The sequence below is a fragment of the Colobus angolensis genome, unplaced genomic scaffold (assembly GCF_000951035.1).
Source record: "Colobus angolensis palliatus isolate OR3802 unplaced genomic scaffold, Cang.pa_1.0 Scaffold11, whole genome shotgun sequence".
NCBI lineage: Eukaryota > Metazoa > Chordata > Mammalia > Primates > Cercopithecidae > Colobus > Colobus angolensis.
This window is the reverse complement of record NW_012112030.1, coordinates 1444504-1461507: the sequence shown is the minus strand read 5'-3', so window position 1 is coordinate 1461507 and position 17004 is coordinate 1444504. Positions and strand designations below refer to the sequence as shown.

The following is a 17004-nucleotide window of genomic DNA, read 5'->3' as shown; positions in this document are numbered from 1 at the left end:
GTTTTGAGTGAGTTTCTTAATCCTGAGTTCTAATTTGATTGCATTATGGTCTGAGAGACAGTTTGTTGTGATTTCTGTTCTTTTACGTTTGCTGAGGAGTGCTTTACTTCTAATTATGTGGTCAATTTTAGAATAAGTGTGATGTGCTGAGAAGAATGTATATTCTGTTGATTTGGGGTGGAAAGTTCTGTAGATGTCTATTAGGTCTGCTTGTTGCAGAGTTGAGTTCAATTCCTGGATATCCTTTTAAATTTTCTGTCTTGTTGATCTGTCTAATATTGACAGTGGGGTGTTAAAGTCTCCCATTATTATTGTATGGGAGTCTAAGTCTTCTTTGTAAGTCTCTAAGGACTTGCTTTATGAATCTGGGTGCTCCTGTATTGGGTGCATATATATTTAGGTTAGCTCTTCTTGTTGAATTGATCCCTTTACCATTATGTAATGGCCTTCTCTTTTGATCTTTGTTGGTTTAAAGTCTGTTTTATCAGAGACTAGGATTGCAACCCCTGCTTTTTTTTGTTTTCCATTTGCTTGGTAGATCTTCCTCCATCCCTTTATTTTGAGCCTATGTGTGTCTCTGCATGTGAGATGGGTCTCTTGAATACAGCAGACTGATGGGTCTTGACTCTTTATCCAATTTGCCAGTCTGTGTCTTTTAATTGGGGCATTTAGCCCATTTACTTTTTTTTTTTTTTTGGTGAGATAGAGTCTTGCTCTGTCGCCCAGGCTGGAGTCCAGTGGCGCATTCTTGGCTCACTGCAAGCTCTGCCTCCTGGGCTCATGCCATTCTCCTGCCTCAGCCTCCCGAGTAGCTGGGACTATAGGCACCCGCCACCATGCCTGGCTAATTTTTTTGTATTTTTAGTAGAGACAGGGTTTCACCATGTTAGCCAGGATGGTCTCGATCTCCTGACCTCGTGATCCGCCCACCTTGGCTTCTCAAAGTGCTGGAATTACAGGCGTGAGCCACCATACCTGGCTAGCCCATTTACATTTAAGGTTAATATTGTTACATGTGAATTTGATCCTGTCCTTATGATGCTCGCTGGTTATTTTGCCCATTAACTGATGCAGTTTCTTCGTAGCATCGATGGCCTTTACAATTTGCCATGTTTTTTGCAGTGGCTGGTACTGGTTGTTTCTTTGCATGTTTAGTGCTTCCTTCAGGACCTCTTGTAAGGCAGGCCTGGTGACAAAATCTCTCAGCATTTGTTTGTCTGTAAAGGATTTTATTTCTCTTTCACTTATGAAGTTTAGTTTGGCTGTGTATGAAATTCTGGGTTGAAAATCTTTTTCTTTAAGAACGTTGAATATTGGCCCCCGCTCTCTTCTGGCTTGTAGGGTTTCTGCCAAGAGATCTGCTATTAGTCTCTTGGGCTTCCCTTTGTGGGTAACCCGACCTTTCTCTCTGGCTGCCCTTAACGCTTTTTCCTTCATTTCAACCTGGTGAATCTGACAATTATATGTCTTGGGGTTGCTCTTTTCAAGGAGTATCTTTGTGGTGGTCTCTGTATTTTCTGAATTTGAATGACAATATCAAATTTTCTTTAGGTTTCTTAACTTAAAGAGGCAAAGCAATCATGCTCAATATTATTATAACACTGCAGACTATTCTAGGATGTTGCCTTACCATTTAGCCATGGGCTGGCATGTTTTGAGAGCTATTTGTAAAATTGCTAATAACCAACTTTTGAGAATGGTTCCACTGTTTAGGGTCCAACAGGTTGTTGGAATATAAATGATTTAAGTGCCATGTATGTGACAAGTGGCTCTGGCTACTCTGGCAGCTGGTTTAATTAGGAATGGCCTCCACAGCATCCCTGATAACGCTATCCATTTTCAGCTTGTACAAGCCAGTGAGGCAGCACTGCCCTCACTTCTCTATGGCAGCCCATCTCATTCCCATAAAGCATTAACAACTCATTCATTCATTTATTCAACAAATACTAAGTTCCTGTATGTGTCAAACATTGTCCTAAGCGCTGTGGATACAATAGGGGAAAAGTCAGGGGTGTGTGTGTGTGTGTGTATGTCTTCCATGTATTTGTTTTTTATTGCTGCTATAACAAATCACCAAAAACTTGATAACTTAACACAAATTTATTATCGTATGGTTCTGGAGGTTGGAAAGCTAAAATTGGTGGGCAGGGCTGCATTCCTCCTAGAGGCTCTGAGAGAGGTCCCTTTTATTGCCTTTTTTATGTTCTAGAGGCTGCCTGCATTCTTGGCTTGTGGCCCCATCCTCCATATTCAACGCTGGCAACGTAGCATCCTACACTCTTTTTCTCTGTTTCTGCTTCTGTCTGTCACAGCACCTTTTGAACTCCGACCCTCCTGCCTCCCTCTGATCAGACACTGTGATGACACTCAGCCCACACGGATAATCCAGAATAAACTCTTCATCTCATGGGAGTCACGGTTTTTCCTTCCATAACCCTGGTGTGGATCATATTCTAGTGGGGATGTTACTATAGATAGTTTCGGCTGATGGGCCCTGTGAAGAGGGAATGTAAGAGCAGAGTCTTTGGGGAAGGGAGGGAATGAGGCATGCCAGTATCTGTGGGAGAGAGTTTAGGCAGGCAGAACAGCATGTGCCGAGGCCCTAAGGTGGTGTCTGAAGCAGTTGAACGAGGCGGCCAGTGTGGCTGCAGAGGAGGGGCTTGTGGGCAATAGTAGTTCATGAGGGCAGAGAGGGGCAGTAACCATACCATGGAGGCTTCTAGGCCATGTAAAGATTGTTGGCCTTTTGCCCAACAGTGAGAACATTCTTCTTCTTTGTTTCCTGGTAACTTAATCCCCTTGTACCAAGCCGAATTCTGCTTATTGAAGCAAAATAGAATACGTTTTTTTCTCTTTGTCTCAAGACCAGGGCTTTAAGTATGTTGTAAAAGTACAGCACCTTTTCTTCTCCAGGCCAAGTATTTTCAGTTTTTTCTGTAGTTTTTTTGTTTTATTATTATTTTTAGTTGACATTTAACTGTATTTACTGGTGACAGTGTGATATTTTAATACATGTATACAGTGTAATGATCAAATCAGGGTAGTTAGTATATCGATTCCCTCAAACATTTACCATTTCTTTGTGTTGGGAACACTCAAAATCTGCTCTTCCAGGTACTTGAAAATATACAATAAATTGGCCGGGCGCGGTGGCTCACGCCTGTAATCCCAGCACTTTGGGAGGCCGAGGTGGGCAGATCACGAGGTCAAATCCCAGCACTTTGGGAGGCCGAGGTGGGTAGATCACGAGGTCAGGAGATCAAGACCATCCTGGCTAACATGGTGAAACCCCATCTCTACTAAAAATACAAAAAATTAGCCAGGCACAGTGGCGGGCACCTGTGGTCCCAGCTACTCAGGAGGCTGAGGCAGGAGAATGGCGTGAACCCGGGAGGCGGAGCTTGCAGTGAGCCGAGATTGTGCCATTGCACTCCGGCCTGGGCAACAAGCGAGACTCTATCTCAAAAAAAAAAAAAAAGAAAAATATACAATAAATATACAATAAATTGTTGAGAATTATAGTCACCCTGTGGTGCTACAGAACACTAGAACTTATCCCTCCTCTTTCCATAGTGTTTACTTATTTCTCACTCATTAGTAACTACTTTTTCAGAACTCGTTGCATGTTGCACTCCATGATGGGTGAACATGGAGACAGGTGAAACATACCTTCCTGATTATATTTGTGATAGAGCAGAAAATTCTGCCCAGCCTGGTCTGAATAGGCTGCAGTTCTCCAGGCAAGGGGACTCACCTGCCCAGAGGCAGGCAGTTGTGTAACGTTCCGTCCTCAGACCCCTGCACCTCCATTGGTGGAGAAGTGGAACTGGCTCCTCTCTGCTTCTGTGCTTGTTGGGGACAGTGACAGTTCCCACCAGTGATCTCGGGGCCAAGGCTGCCTGATTCCCACCTCTGCCCTTGGCTGATTGTGTGACCTGGGCATGTTGCCTCTCTTTGTTTCCGTAGCTTTAAATAAAATGGGACCAGCAAGGAAGCTCAGGAGTAGGTCTTGGCAATGGCAAGTCTTTGCTGCTCACCTCGGGCCGCCTCTGAGTCTCTGTCCTGCTCCTCTTCCTCTTCCTTGAATGCCCTCTGCCTCCATTGCCGCCAGGAACGTTCCCCTTTCCCCCGAGCTGGAGGGCATGCCCCTGGGCTTGGTGGTGCTCATCCCCTCAACTTGTCTCTCAAGGAGAAAGTGTGTGGCCTGTGTGGGAATTTTGATGGCATCCAGAACAATGACCTCACCAGCAGCAACCTTCAAGTGGAGGAAGACCCCATGGATTTTGGGAACTCCTGGAAAGTGAGCTCACAGTGTGCTGACACCAGAAAAGTACGTCTGGGTCTCTGTGTGGACAGAGCCCAAGAGCCTGCTTCCTGGAATGTCCCCCTGTCCCCATTCTCATGGGGGCTGGAAGAGGCTTGTGGGTGGTATGACCTTCAGGTGGTTGCAGGGTGAGGAGGAGGGTCCCTTGGATCCTTCTGGACTCAGTAACCCCAGTCTGACCAGTTGATGGCTGGCCTGTCTCTTGCCTGGTTCCCAGGTACCTCTGGACTCATCCCCTGCCACCTGCCATAACAACCTCATGAAGCAGACGATGGTGGATTCCTCCTGTAGAATCCTTACCAGTGACGTCTTCCAGGACTGCAACAAGCTGGTGAGGACCTTGAGGGGAGTGGGAAGCGGATGGTCCCAAGGCTCGGCCCGGTGGTATGGACACTGAGCGTGACCTTCTAACATGGACACTACCCTGGTGTCTTGACATTATCTGCACCAAGACACCACTTCAGTTTTTTTCTTGGCTTTCAATCTGGGAAAGAAGAAGTAAAATCAACAGTTTCTAGGGGAAGCAATGCCTGGCGAAACATTTCCTTCTGCATGAGAAGTAACTCCCCTTGGCATGTGCCAACGCTTCTCTTTCGGCCCCAGTCTTAGGATTTGTTCTCATATTGAAGTATCTTGTTTTCAACACTGGAGCCAGAGATTTCCTTTTCCTGTTCCTGCTGCATTTGTCCAGACTAAAAGACCTTCCTGTCCCACTCCCCAAAAACTCTTGGTGCCCATTTCTTTTCTCACAGAAATTCTTTTCTGGTCTTAATTTTGGTGATTTTGAGTCCTCATATTATGATTTATTTTTGCGTCTTTATCTCTGATGACAAGGAGGATTTCCCCAAGGTTAAGTGCAGTTGTCTCTCCTTTTTTTTTTTTTTTGAGACAGAGTCTCGCTCTGTCGCCCAGGCTGGAGTGCAATGGCATGATCTTGGCTTAGTGTAGCCTCCGCCTCCCAGGTTCAAGCGATTCTCCTGCCTCAGCCTCCCAAGCAACTGGGATTACAGGATCCTGCCACCATGCCCAGCTAATTTTTGTATTTTTAGTAGAGATGAGCTTTTACCACGTTGGTCAGGCTGGCCTCGAACTCCTGACCTTAGGTGATCTACCCACCTTGGCCTCCCAAAGTGCTGGGATTACAGGTATAAGCCACCATGCCCGAACATAGTGCAGTTGTCTCTTATCTGCTGCATGTATGTGGGTACACATATGTGGACATGGGCATATGTGAACACAAGTCTATGTACACGCACAGCCATGCATACATACATGCTGCTGTGTAGCACCACCAATGTGGGAGAGACTGGTTGAAAACATGGACCTCAATTCTCTTTCTGTCTATCCAGTGATTTTCAGTCTCTGAGGTACTCCAAAGGATACTTACATTCCCTGGTTTGGTGGAAATCCTGGGCATCTGAGTTGGAAGAGTGAGGACAGGGGAGGAGTTGGGGACATTGAGACTGTTGGAACGTCTTGGAAACAATGACCTACTCAGTGTCTGAATTCATTTTCTGTCGTAACTGCCCTGAAAAAGTCCAGTGTGTGTAGAGGCGTGTTTTGGGGACGAGGAAAGGTGGGAACTGGTTGAACTTGATTTGGAATCAGAGTCTAGGCCCTGTTGTCCCGCATACCTGCCCCATAGCGCAGTGAGGCAGCTGCAGGGTCTGATGCATTTCCCCATTCTCTTTGCTGAATTGAGGCAAAGAAAGACAGTGACCAGCACGTATGTGTGCTTGTGTTTTTGTAAAAACACCCTAATGCTCATGAGGCTAACAGTGGGTTGTGAGGACAGACGGGTGGCTCTGCAGGGAGGTAGGCAGAGGGACAGAGGGAATGTTCTTCTGGAAAATCCTCTGGCTTATCGTGTTCTGCAGAAGGCCAGCAGCCCTGCATTATTCACCTTTTCTTGCTGGAATGCAGATTAGAAACTAAGAATCTTTCCTTCCCTCCCATTCCCTCTTTGAGACCATTGAGCTACGTTTCTCCTTCTACCTGGACCCCCTCTTTATCCTTAAATTGACCATCAGAACATTTGCACCCAGACTAAGAGCCAGAGTTCCTGACACCTGGCCATAGGCCTGGGCCACCTGAGGCTGCCTTTGCAGGTGGACCCCGAGCCATTCCTGGATGTCTGCATATACGACACCTGCTCCTGTGAGTCCATTGGGGACTGCGCCTGCTTCTGCGACACCATTGCTGCCTATGCCCACGTGTGTGCCCAGCACGGCAAGGTGGTGACCTGGAGGACGGCCACATTGTGCCGTGAGTCCTGACGCACTCATGTTCTCAGATGCCCTCCCTTCTTCCCATGTGTCTATGCTTTAAGACCTTGTGAGTGCAGGGGGATACCTTCATGGGAGAGAGAAGACAGAGCTCTAGTATGGGACTGGATGGCCCAGGGCTAAGGAGGGTTAAGATGTTGGCTTAGTAAGAAGTGTGTATTGGCCGGGCGCGGTGGCTCAAGCCTGTAATCCCAGCACTTTGGGAGGCCGAGACGGGCAGATCACGAGGTCAGGAGATCGAGACCATCCTGGCTAACACGGTGAAACCCCGTCTCTACTAAAAATACAAAAACTAGCTGGGCGAGGTGGTGGGCGCCTGTAGTCCCAGCTACTCGGGAGGCTGAGGCAGGAGAACGGCGTAAACCCGGGAGGCGGAGCTTGCAGTGAGCTGAGATCTGGCCACTGCACTCCAGTCCGGGCGACAGAGCGAGACTCCGTCTCAAAAAAAAAAAAAAAAAGTGTGTATTATGGGTGAGGCGGGACATGGATTCAAGGCATAAATATGTGGAGATTTTTCTTCTGGGGAGATTCTGGCAGAAGGAGAAGAGGGAATACTGATGAAAAGGAAGTCGATCTATGTCTTTAATTAGGCACAATTATATTTGCCAATATGAGTGATCAACTCATATATTCATGTCTATAGAGTCTTCCTTCTTTGGACATAAGCAACTTAATGTTTTCATGTAGAAAACTGGGCCAGGCACGGTGATTCACACCTGTAATCCCAGTGTTTTGGGAGGCTGAGGCCGGAGGATTCCTTGAGCCCAGGAGTTCAAGACCAGCCTGGGTAACATAGCAACCATATCTCTACAAAAATAAAAAAAGAAATGAATTCAGAACCTATAGATTGTGGTTGAGGTGCTTCAACTATCCAGAAGTCTCTAATATTGGTGAATCCTATAGTCCCTTAGTTCCCCAACATTATCTCCAGATGCCCCAGGCCATCACCACGTGGGTCTGCAGTCCTGAGCCTTTTGTGGTCACAGCCTTGTCTCCTGTCTACACAGCCCAGAGCTGCGAGGAGAGGAATCTCCGGGAGAACGGGTATGAGTGTGAGTGGCGCTATAACAGCTGTGCACCTGCCTGTCGAGTCACGTGCCAGCACCCCGAGCCACTGGCCTGCCCTGTGCAGTGTGTGGAGGGCTGCCATGCCCACTGCCCTCCAGGTGAGGCCTCTATCCCTGGGGGCCGGGCTGGTGGGATGGGATAGGGATGGGTGGAAAGGTGCTTCTAGGTCTTGCTTCATCTCAGCCTCCACCGGCCATGTCCCGTCTCTGACCTGCAACCCTGCCACAGGTTGTCTCCATAGGTTCTTTCATCAGAGTCAGGCCAACTGTGATTTTTCTCAAGTCAAGCTCCTCCAAAATGTTTTTCTGTGCCTATTTATGGGATTCTCATCTAAAGCCGCCCCTGCCGATAGAACTTTCTGCAGTGGGGGAATGTTGTATTGAATGTAACTGTGACGAGTGTGTCTGAGGAACTGAATTTTTGAATTTTACTGAATTTAACTTAAATAGCCACATGCAGTTTGTGACTATCATATGGTACAGCATAGCTCTAGAGTTACTGAAGGCGTTATTCAGAAGCGCGGAAAGAGCCCTAGAGATAAGATTTCATTTGTCCTGAGGCTTGGGGAGGAGGAGTAGGGTGAGGGAACCCCCATTCCCAGTTTTGCAGAGGGATCAATCAAAGCACAAGGAGGAAAGACACTCCTTGAGTGGCGGGGTGACCCCTGGGGGTGCTGGCAGGAGAAGCTGGCTTCTAGGGCAGGACAAGGAGTTGGCTCCTCCCTTTTAGTTAAAAGTGAGGCTTCCTCATGGGAAAGGGGAGCATTTTGGTTCCTAATGAGAGCTTTCTTTTGCAGGGAAAATCCTGGATGAGCTTTTGCAGACCTGCGTCAGCCCTGAAGACTGCCCGGTGTGTGAGGCGGCTGGTCGGCGTTTTGCCTCAGGAAAGAAAGTCACCTTGAATCCCAGCGACCCTGAGCACTGCCAGATTTGGTAAAACAGGTTTCAGGGTTGTTTAGAGTGATGAATCTTACTGCTTCTCTGGGGGCCAGCTCAGAGACTAGGTTTTGGGTAAAAAGTCCTAGCTACATGAGTTGAGAGATTGAGTTTATTTTCTTTATTTATTTAATTCATTGCTTAGTGTAGTTTATTGTTTTGTTTGTTCCTAGGGTTTGCTGCTTTTTCTTTAGGGGTGGGCTAGACTGCTTCCTCCACGTATATTCCTCCACAGTGTTTTTGCTCTTAATAGGTTTTTAAGTCCTAAGAGGTTTTTGCTTTGCTCACTGAAGGTGGGGTGTGGTCACTTACTGTCCTTGTAGGTCATGACTAGTCTGAGCACAGGTGTTCGTAAAAATCGGATTTCTTTTTTCCTGGAGGTGGGGACTCAGGAGAGGAACGTGAGATGGAACGCAGGGCCCTCAGGGTAGTAAGAACCTCGTGGGGGCCATAGTCAAGGTCGCAGGGTGTGGTTGTCATAATGGGGAGGGAAGGTGCTCGTTGCTCTCACCCTGGGTTTTCACTGGACTTGCCTCTGGGAAACTGGCCTTTGGGGAGGTGAGAAGGAGTCCTCAGGGTGAGCTCTGAGCCCTCCGAAGTCCTGCTCATAAGTAGGGAACATTTATTAAAATCCAGATCTATTCAACACCACTCCCTGACACTGATCAAGCCTTCTGGGAACTTAAACTTGAGAACGTAAATTTGCTGGGGAGGGTCTATGGTCACAGCTGCCAGAGTCAGATCCTGCCGCCACCATCTGTACAAACAAGAACGAACACTGCCTGGGGTGAGTTTTCTAGCAAACACAGGAAACTAGAAAGTATGTCACTCACGTACCGTTAACCAAGGATTGAAGCAGTAAATCTCGTGGATCATGGGAAGGAGAAATTAACTTCCTAGTAAAAGTCTGCGCACACTCTGTATGCTGAAACAGGGACTGTAGGGAGCAAAGGGTGGGGTGATTCTGATGCTGGCTTGGGGTTCTGTGCCAAAAGGGCATGAGAGCTTCGAGCCCTCTCCCCACCTCCTTTGCTGGCACCCAGGCAGGGGCAGCTGCCACAGTGCATGCTGAAGCTCAAGCAGTGTGTGGACAGTAGTCCCACAGCAGGCTGGGGGCATCAGCTGGGATCAAGCCACAGGGGGACACTTCCCAGGGTCAGGGCACTGCCATCTTGTCAGCTTTACTGGGCGTGCTGAAGGCCAGGTGCCTCCAATGCTGAGAGTCCAAAGAGATGATCCTGGCCCATATTGGTCTCCACCATAGGGCCGCTTGATTTCACCTGTGGTCTGGCAGGTCTTGCCACTTTCCAGGATGCTGGCAAAAAGGTGATGTTACCAGCAGAGCCTGGAAATTTGGCATGTTAGTACAGGAGTTTGTGAATTAGGAACCAAAAAGAAAGGAATTCAGAACCAATAGATCCTGGTTTAGGTGTTTCAACAATCCAGAAGTCTCTAATATTGGTTACTCCCGTAGTTCCTTAGTTTCCCAGCATTGTCTCCAGATCCCCCCAGGCCATCACCACATGGATCTGCAGTCCTGGGCCTTTTGTGGTCACAGCCTCGTCTCCTGTCTACACAGCCCAGAGCTGCGAGGAGAGGAATCTCCGGGAGAACGGGTGTGGGGGGCCACTGCTCTGCTACAGACTTGTGATGTGTGCTTGGGGCTGGGCACAGAGCCTGGCCAGTACCCGGCACATGAGAGGTGCTTACCCTATGTCTGCTGGAGGAATGAGTGAATGTCTTTTCCTAGGCCTAACATCTTGGGGACCCTTGTCTACTACTCCCAAATAATTTGTTCTGCTAGATAAAACTGGGGTTTTGAATCTCTATTCATTTTTCCACAATGTTTTTACTCCAATTTTTTCTCTCTCAGGGCTCAACATATTAAACATGTTTTAAAATTCATACAATGGCCAGGCGTGGTGGCTCACGCCTGTAATCCCAGCACTTTGGGAGGCCAAGGCGGGTGGATCATAAGGTCAGGAAATTGAGACCATCCTGGCTAACATGGTGAAACCCTGTCTCTACTAAAAATACAAAAAATGAGCCAGGTGTGGTGGCGGCCGCCTGTAGTCCCAGCTACTGGGAGTAGCTGAAGCAGGAGAATCCCTTGAACCTGGGAGGTGGAGGTTGCAGTGAGCCGAGATCGTGCGCCTGCACTGCAGCCTGGGCGACCGAGCGAGACTCCATCTCAAAAGAAATAAAAAAATAAATAAATAAAATTTACATTCTGTTAGAATATGTACTGTAAAGCATTTATCTTTGACAGAACATTTACAAGCACAGGTTAGTGTCCACATTTTAGTAACATTTGTTCTTGGAGACATTTGTGAGAAGCTTGGATTATAATTAAGTATTCATGTTGCTAAAGATGTAGGTTGAAAAGAAATCAGCTTTGGGTGGCTGTGTGGATGGCCTAGAACAATGAATATATTTTTTCATTTCCTAGGATGGGCTAAAGCTTTGGTTTCCAGAGTCAAAGAAAGTCTGCTATGTGTGTGTTTTGGAGGGGGTGATGCATGCTATTTGGGGACAGATGTTAAACAGTGACATCTCAGTTGGGTGTGGAACAGTCCATGGGATCTCAAGTTCAGGTGGAACAGGCAGGAGATTCTGTGGGAATATGGAAGTGGTCATACACTACAGGGCTCAAAAGTGTCCATAGGTTCTTCCTGAACCATTTCAATTTCTTCGCTCTTTGCTGCAGCCACTGTGATGGTGTCAACCTCACCTGTGAAGCCTGCGAGGAGCCGGGAGGCCTTGTGGTGCCTCCCACAGATGCCCCGGTGAGCCCCACCACTCCGTATGTGGAGGACATCTCAGAAGCGCCCTTGCACGATTTCTACTGCAGCAGGCTACTGGACCTGGTCTTCCTGCTGGATGGCTCCTCCAGGCTGTCCGAGGCTGAGTTTGAAGTGCTGAAGGCCTTTGTGGTGGACATGATGGAGCGGCTGCGCATCTCCCAGAAGTGGGTCCGCGTGGCCGTCGTGGAGTACCACGATGGCTCCCACGCCTACATCGGGCTCAAGGACCGGAAACGACCGTCAGAGCTGCGGCGCATTGCCAGCCAGGTGAAGTATGCGGGCAGCCAGGTGGCCTCCACCAGTGAGGTCTTGAAATACACACTGTTCCAAATCTTTGGCAAGATCGACCGCCCTGAAGCCTCCCGCATCGCCCTGCTCCTGATGGCCAGCCAGGAGCCCCAACGGATGTCCCGGAACTTTGTCCGCTATGTCCAGGGCCTGAAGAAGAAGAAGGTCATCATAATCCCGGTGGGCATTGGGCCCCATGCCAACCTCAAACAGATCCGCCTCGTTGAGAAGCAGTCCCCTGAGAACAAGGCCTTCGTGCTGAGCGGTGTGGATGAGCTGGAGCAGCAAAGGGATGAGATTGTTAGCTACCTCTGTGACCTTGCCCCTGAAGCCCCTCCTCCTACTCTGCCCCCCGACGTGGCACAAGTCACTGTGGGCCCAGGGCTCTTGGGGGTTTCGACCCTGGGGCTCAAGAGGAACTCCATGGTTCTGGATGTGGCATTTGTCCTGGAAGGATCGGACAACATTGGTGAAGCCGACTTCAACAGGAGCAAGGAGTTCATGGAGGAGGTGATTCAGCGGATGGATGTGGGCCAGGACGGCATCCACGTCACGGTACTGCAGTACTCCTATACGGTGGCGGTGGAGTACCCCTTCAGCGAGGCACAGTCCAAAGGGGACATCCTGCAGCGGGTGCGAGAGATCCGCTACCAGGGCGGCAACAGGACCAACACTGGGCTGGCCCTGCAGTACCTCTCCGAGCACAGCTTCCTGGTCAGCCAGGGTGACCGGGAGCAGGCGCCCAACCTGGTCTACATGGTCACCGGAAATCCTGCCTCTGATGAGATCAAGAGGTTGCCAGGAGACATCCAGGTGGTGCCCATTGGAGTGGGCCCTCATGCCAACGTGCAGGAGCTGGAGAGGATTGGCTGGCCCAATGCCCCCATCCTCATCCAGGACTTTGAGACGCTCCCCCGAGAGGCTCCTGACCTGGTGCTGCAGAGCTGCTGCTCCGGAGAGGGGCTGAAGATCCCCACCCTCTCCCCTGCCCCTGGTATGCTGGCACCTTGTGTGCAGGTGGGAGGGCTGGGCGAGGGCTGGCGTGGCCTTGGTGCTGCGTGCATCTGCTGAGATGTGACTCGGGTTCCAGTCCTGGTGTCCCTGCTCTGTGTGCCCTTGGTTGAACCTTGCCTTCAAAGGGCCCGTGTTTCCTCACCTCCCTGGCAGGGAGACAGACTGTGACCCTTTTTTGGGGAAGATCTTTTCTTACTGTGCGTGCTTATATAAATTCAAAGGTAATGGAAGCCTATTGGTAACATTTAAACAATACCAGGAAGGAGTGGGGAAAAAAAAAAAAAAAGCAAGTCTTACTTTATCACACAGCCTCTTCCCCACCCATTCCACCCTCTGCTTTCAGGGTAACCTCTGTTAAAGGTGGTGAGGATAAGCTTCCTTTTGACCATACTGGGTGGGTGAAATTATTCTGAGTAGCTGACATTCTTCAGGGCGAGACCAGGAAGTCAGGTGTCAGGTAGCAGGTGCAGTCTTCAGAAACTGGTGTCAGACTGCCTTAGTTTGAATCTTGTCTCTGCCACTTGTTAGCTGGGTAATTTTGGGCAAGTACTTAACCTCTTTGTATATCAGTCTCCTCATCTATAAAATGGTGATAATAATAGCACCTATTTGCTTAAAATAGTATCTGGCAAATGACAAGTGCTCAAAAAACTGCTTGCTCCCACTGCTGTATTACTACCTTTTACTGACACGGGCATCTAATCCATTCCTAGTTCCTGAACATCTTTATTCAATGTGTTTGGGACCATCCCAGAATAACTAGCCTTCTTTTAGTATCTTTTGAGTCTCACACTTGTCAGTACTTTTGTTTCTTTGTTTTTATTCATGTTCATAGATGTATTTAAATTCTTGTAATATTTTTGCTGAGGAAAGCAACAATTACATCATTTCATCAAATCTCAGATGTGCTCAGACACCAACAGGAGCACTAGGCATTTGTAGCTGGAATAATCACAGTACGTTCACCTGCCCTGCAAGATCTGAGGACAGCGGCTCATTGTCCAGAGAGGGGCTGCCGCTCCATTTCCTTTTGCAGTCTCCTTGTCTTGCCAGGCCAGTATTTTACTCAATTCTAGAAAAGTGGTGGCCCCTTGTTACTGAGGAAGTCCATGCCTGCCGCTTTTATTTGTAGACATTCAAACTTCCTTTGGGTAGAATCGGAGTCTTCTCAATGTCTCCAAACCTGAGGTAGTCAGGCCCCAGGAACTCCATCTCTCCCATCCCCTCCTCCCTGGCCCATGTTGCCCTTGCACTCAGGAAGGCACTCCCCTGCCCTTGGTGGTGCCACGTGGTCAGCCTGCCCTGCAGATCCTATTGGATTTCAGGTTGTAGGCCTGGCGGCCAGTGTCCCTTCTGGCACCTGTGTGCTCACCTTCCTGGTTTTATTGCAGACTGCAGCCAGCCCCTGGATGTGATCCTTCTCCTGGATGGCTCCTCCAGTTTCCCAGCTTCTTATTTTGATGAAATGAAGAGTTTTGCCAAGGCTTTCATTTCAAAAGCCAATATAGGTGAGTGAGCGAGGCACCCGAAGTGGCCGGTGATGAAGAGGCTCTTTTTGGGACTCCACTTGATGCAAAATAATCCCCATTTTCTTGTTCCGTTTAGGGCCTTATCTCACTCAGGTGTCAGTACTCCAGTATGGAAGCATCACCACCATTGACGTGCCGTGGAATGTGGCCCTGGAGAAAGCCCATTTGCTGAACCTTGTGGACGTCATGCAGCGGGAGGGAGGCCCCAGCCAAATTGGTAATGTTGGTGCCACAGGCTGGATGCAGAACCTCCATTCTGCTTCTAATTTTTGGCATAAATGACTGTGTGACCTCGGCCAGTCACTCTGCTTCTTGGCGTTAGTTTCTTCTTCTGGAAAGTGAGGGGCTAGATGCTCTTCCAGGTCTCTTCCAGATCTCCACTGGGTGTTCCTCGGAGTCTCTGAATCATTCAGCTTTTTAGTAACTTAAGGATCCTCCGTGAGACAGGGTGTCCGGCCGCAGTCAGTACTGACTTGGCATGATCTGTTCTCCATCCTCAGGGGATGCTTTGGGCTTTGCTGTGCGATACTTGACTTCAGAAATGCATGGTGCCAGGCCGGGAGCCTCGAAGGCGGTGGTCATCCTGGTCATGGACGTCTCTGTGGATTCGGTGGATGCAGCAGCTGATGCCGCCAGATCCAACAGTAAGAATCTGGTGTACAGTCCTCAATTCAGGAGAATGAGACTTCAGAAATGATAGAGGATTAAAAGTGGGCTGGGGTTACTTTTGGATGTTGTGGCTGATATTAAATATACTCAGTACCGACCTCTGTCCTGGTATCAAACAACAGGAAATTATCCAATCACAATGTGATTTGGAAACCAAACAATAATAAGCATGTGTTGAGCCTGTATCTTTATGACTAATGGTAACCTTTTTTTTTTTTTTTGGGGGCGGAGTCTCACTCTGTCGCCCGGACTGGAGTGCAGTGGCCGGATCTCAGCTCACTGCAAGCTCCGCCTCCCGGGTTTAGGCCATTCTCCTGCCTCAGCCTCCCGAGTAGCTGGGACTACAGGCGCCCGCCACCTCACCCGGCTAGTTTTTTTTTTTTTTTTTTTTTAGTAGAGACGGGGTTTCACCGTGTTAGCCAGGATGGTCTCGATCTCCTGACCTCGTGATCCGCCCATCTCGGCCTCCCAAAGTGCTGGGATTACAGGCTTGAGCCACCGCGCCCGGCCGACTAATGATAACCTTTAATTTCTCCACATTTTCCCTTTGTGTCCAAGAGTGATCCTACCTCTATGCCCTTCCTTTGTAAAGGAGGATTCATGGTCTCTTACTAAAATGTCATGTCTGAGGCCAGAGTGATTCATTGTGGGGCCTTGAGAACCAATGGGGACTTTACGTATTTAGAGTTCGTTCCTGGTACCAGGCCAATGGTGTTGGCAGGGTTGAATGGATGAGAGACAAAGGATCATGCTGTAGGAAAGGGAAGGGTCCACGTGTCCAGCCTTGTGCTCCAGGAGAACATGTGCTTATCATGTTCTTAATATCAACAGGATGTGAGCCGGGACAGGTGGTCGAGTCTGAGGGACCACCTCCCAGCTGAAGGAGGTCTGGGTGAGTTGAGTGACATTGAGTCCCCTCATGGCCACCTGGAGAACTGTTAATCTTTCAGAACCCTGCCTAGGAGTGCCGTCAGAACCTCTGCTGTCTTCCTGATGTTCTTCCTGAGAAAGTTATTTGCTCCATTTTCTATGTCACATATGAGCTACTCAAAATGTGCAAATCGTATTGTATCACATTTGTAACGTATCTATTCCTTGCAAAAAACTGGGAGTTCTTTGAAGGCAAGGGAAGATCTTGCTTATTTTTGTATCATCTGTGGATGATGCACACAATAGGTGACCATTTAACATTTGTTGAGTGAATGAATGTGACATGTTTATGGAATCTGTGATTTTAGGGTAAAGGACACTAAAAGGGAAAGGATAAATATTTGGATAATATAATAAACTTACGATAGCTGAAAAACTGCTAGTAGAAAATCTGCTCCAACCTGAAGCACTTTGCAAATTCCTAGAAATTTCTGGGGAGCTGAATTGAGGAATTTCAGGATGGAGATTTTTTTCTCCTTTAGTATCAAGCATCCAAAGAAAGATTTTCATTGGGAAAGGAAGCAGTTGTGGTCTTGAGGAAGTGAACATGATCCAGAGCAAGTCATTTAACTGTCCAAAGCCTCGGTTTCTCATGTGTAAATGAGCATGCACATTCTCCGGGCTCAGCCCTGTGATATTTTCTCTTCTCTTCTTACATACACCCCCTTGGTGGTCTAGTTCAGTGTCATGGGTCTAAATATATTTATACATCTCTGACGTTGAAATTCATATCTCCTCAACTCAGCTTGCATGCTCTAACAGGCAAAACTAAACTCCTGATTTTCACATCCATCTTTCTCATCTTAGAGAATGGCAATTCCAGCCTTCCAGTTGTTCAGTTCAAAAAGCTCAGCATCCTTGATTCTTCTTCCTTTTTCCTGATACCTCCATGCAAGCCACGAATAAACTATAGCTCCATCTTCAAAACACATTGAGAGTTAAACCACTCCACACCATGTCCACCAGGGGCACCTCAATCCAAGTCCCCATCATCTTTCACCTGGACTATTGAAATAGCTGTCTAACTGGAACCCCACCTTCCACCTTTGTCCCCTGCAGCTCATTCTCAGCGCAGTAGCTGCAGTGGCCCTTTAAAATCAAAGTTAGCTCCTGTCCCTCTGCTCTGTCATCTTGACTGGCTTTGTTTCATTCACAGAA

General features: G+C 48.3%; 1 protein-coding gene across 1 annotated transcript in view; it reads left to right on the top strand.

Annotated features, from left to right (window-relative positions):
- The window catches only part of VWF (von Willebrand factor), a 198100-nt gene that overhangs the window by 107106 nt on the left and 73990 nt on the right, over positions 1-17004 (top strand). The window contains exons 21-29 of the mRNA XM_011955306.1: positions 4190-4330; positions 4542-4655; positions 6433-6589; positions 7617-7775; positions 8474-8609; positions 11320-12698; positions 14110-14226; positions 14324-14464; positions 14748-14891. Of these exons, the coding sequence (XP_011810696.1) occupies positions 4190-4330; positions 4542-4655; positions 6433-6589; positions 7617-7775; positions 8474-8609; positions 11320-12698; positions 14110-14226; positions 14324-14464; positions 14748-14891 (2488 nt within the window). The remainder of the gene's footprint in view (positions 1-4189; positions 4331-4541; positions 4656-6432; positions 6590-7616; positions 7776-8473; positions 8610-11319; positions 12699-14109; positions 14227-14323; positions 14465-14747; positions 14892-17004) is intronic.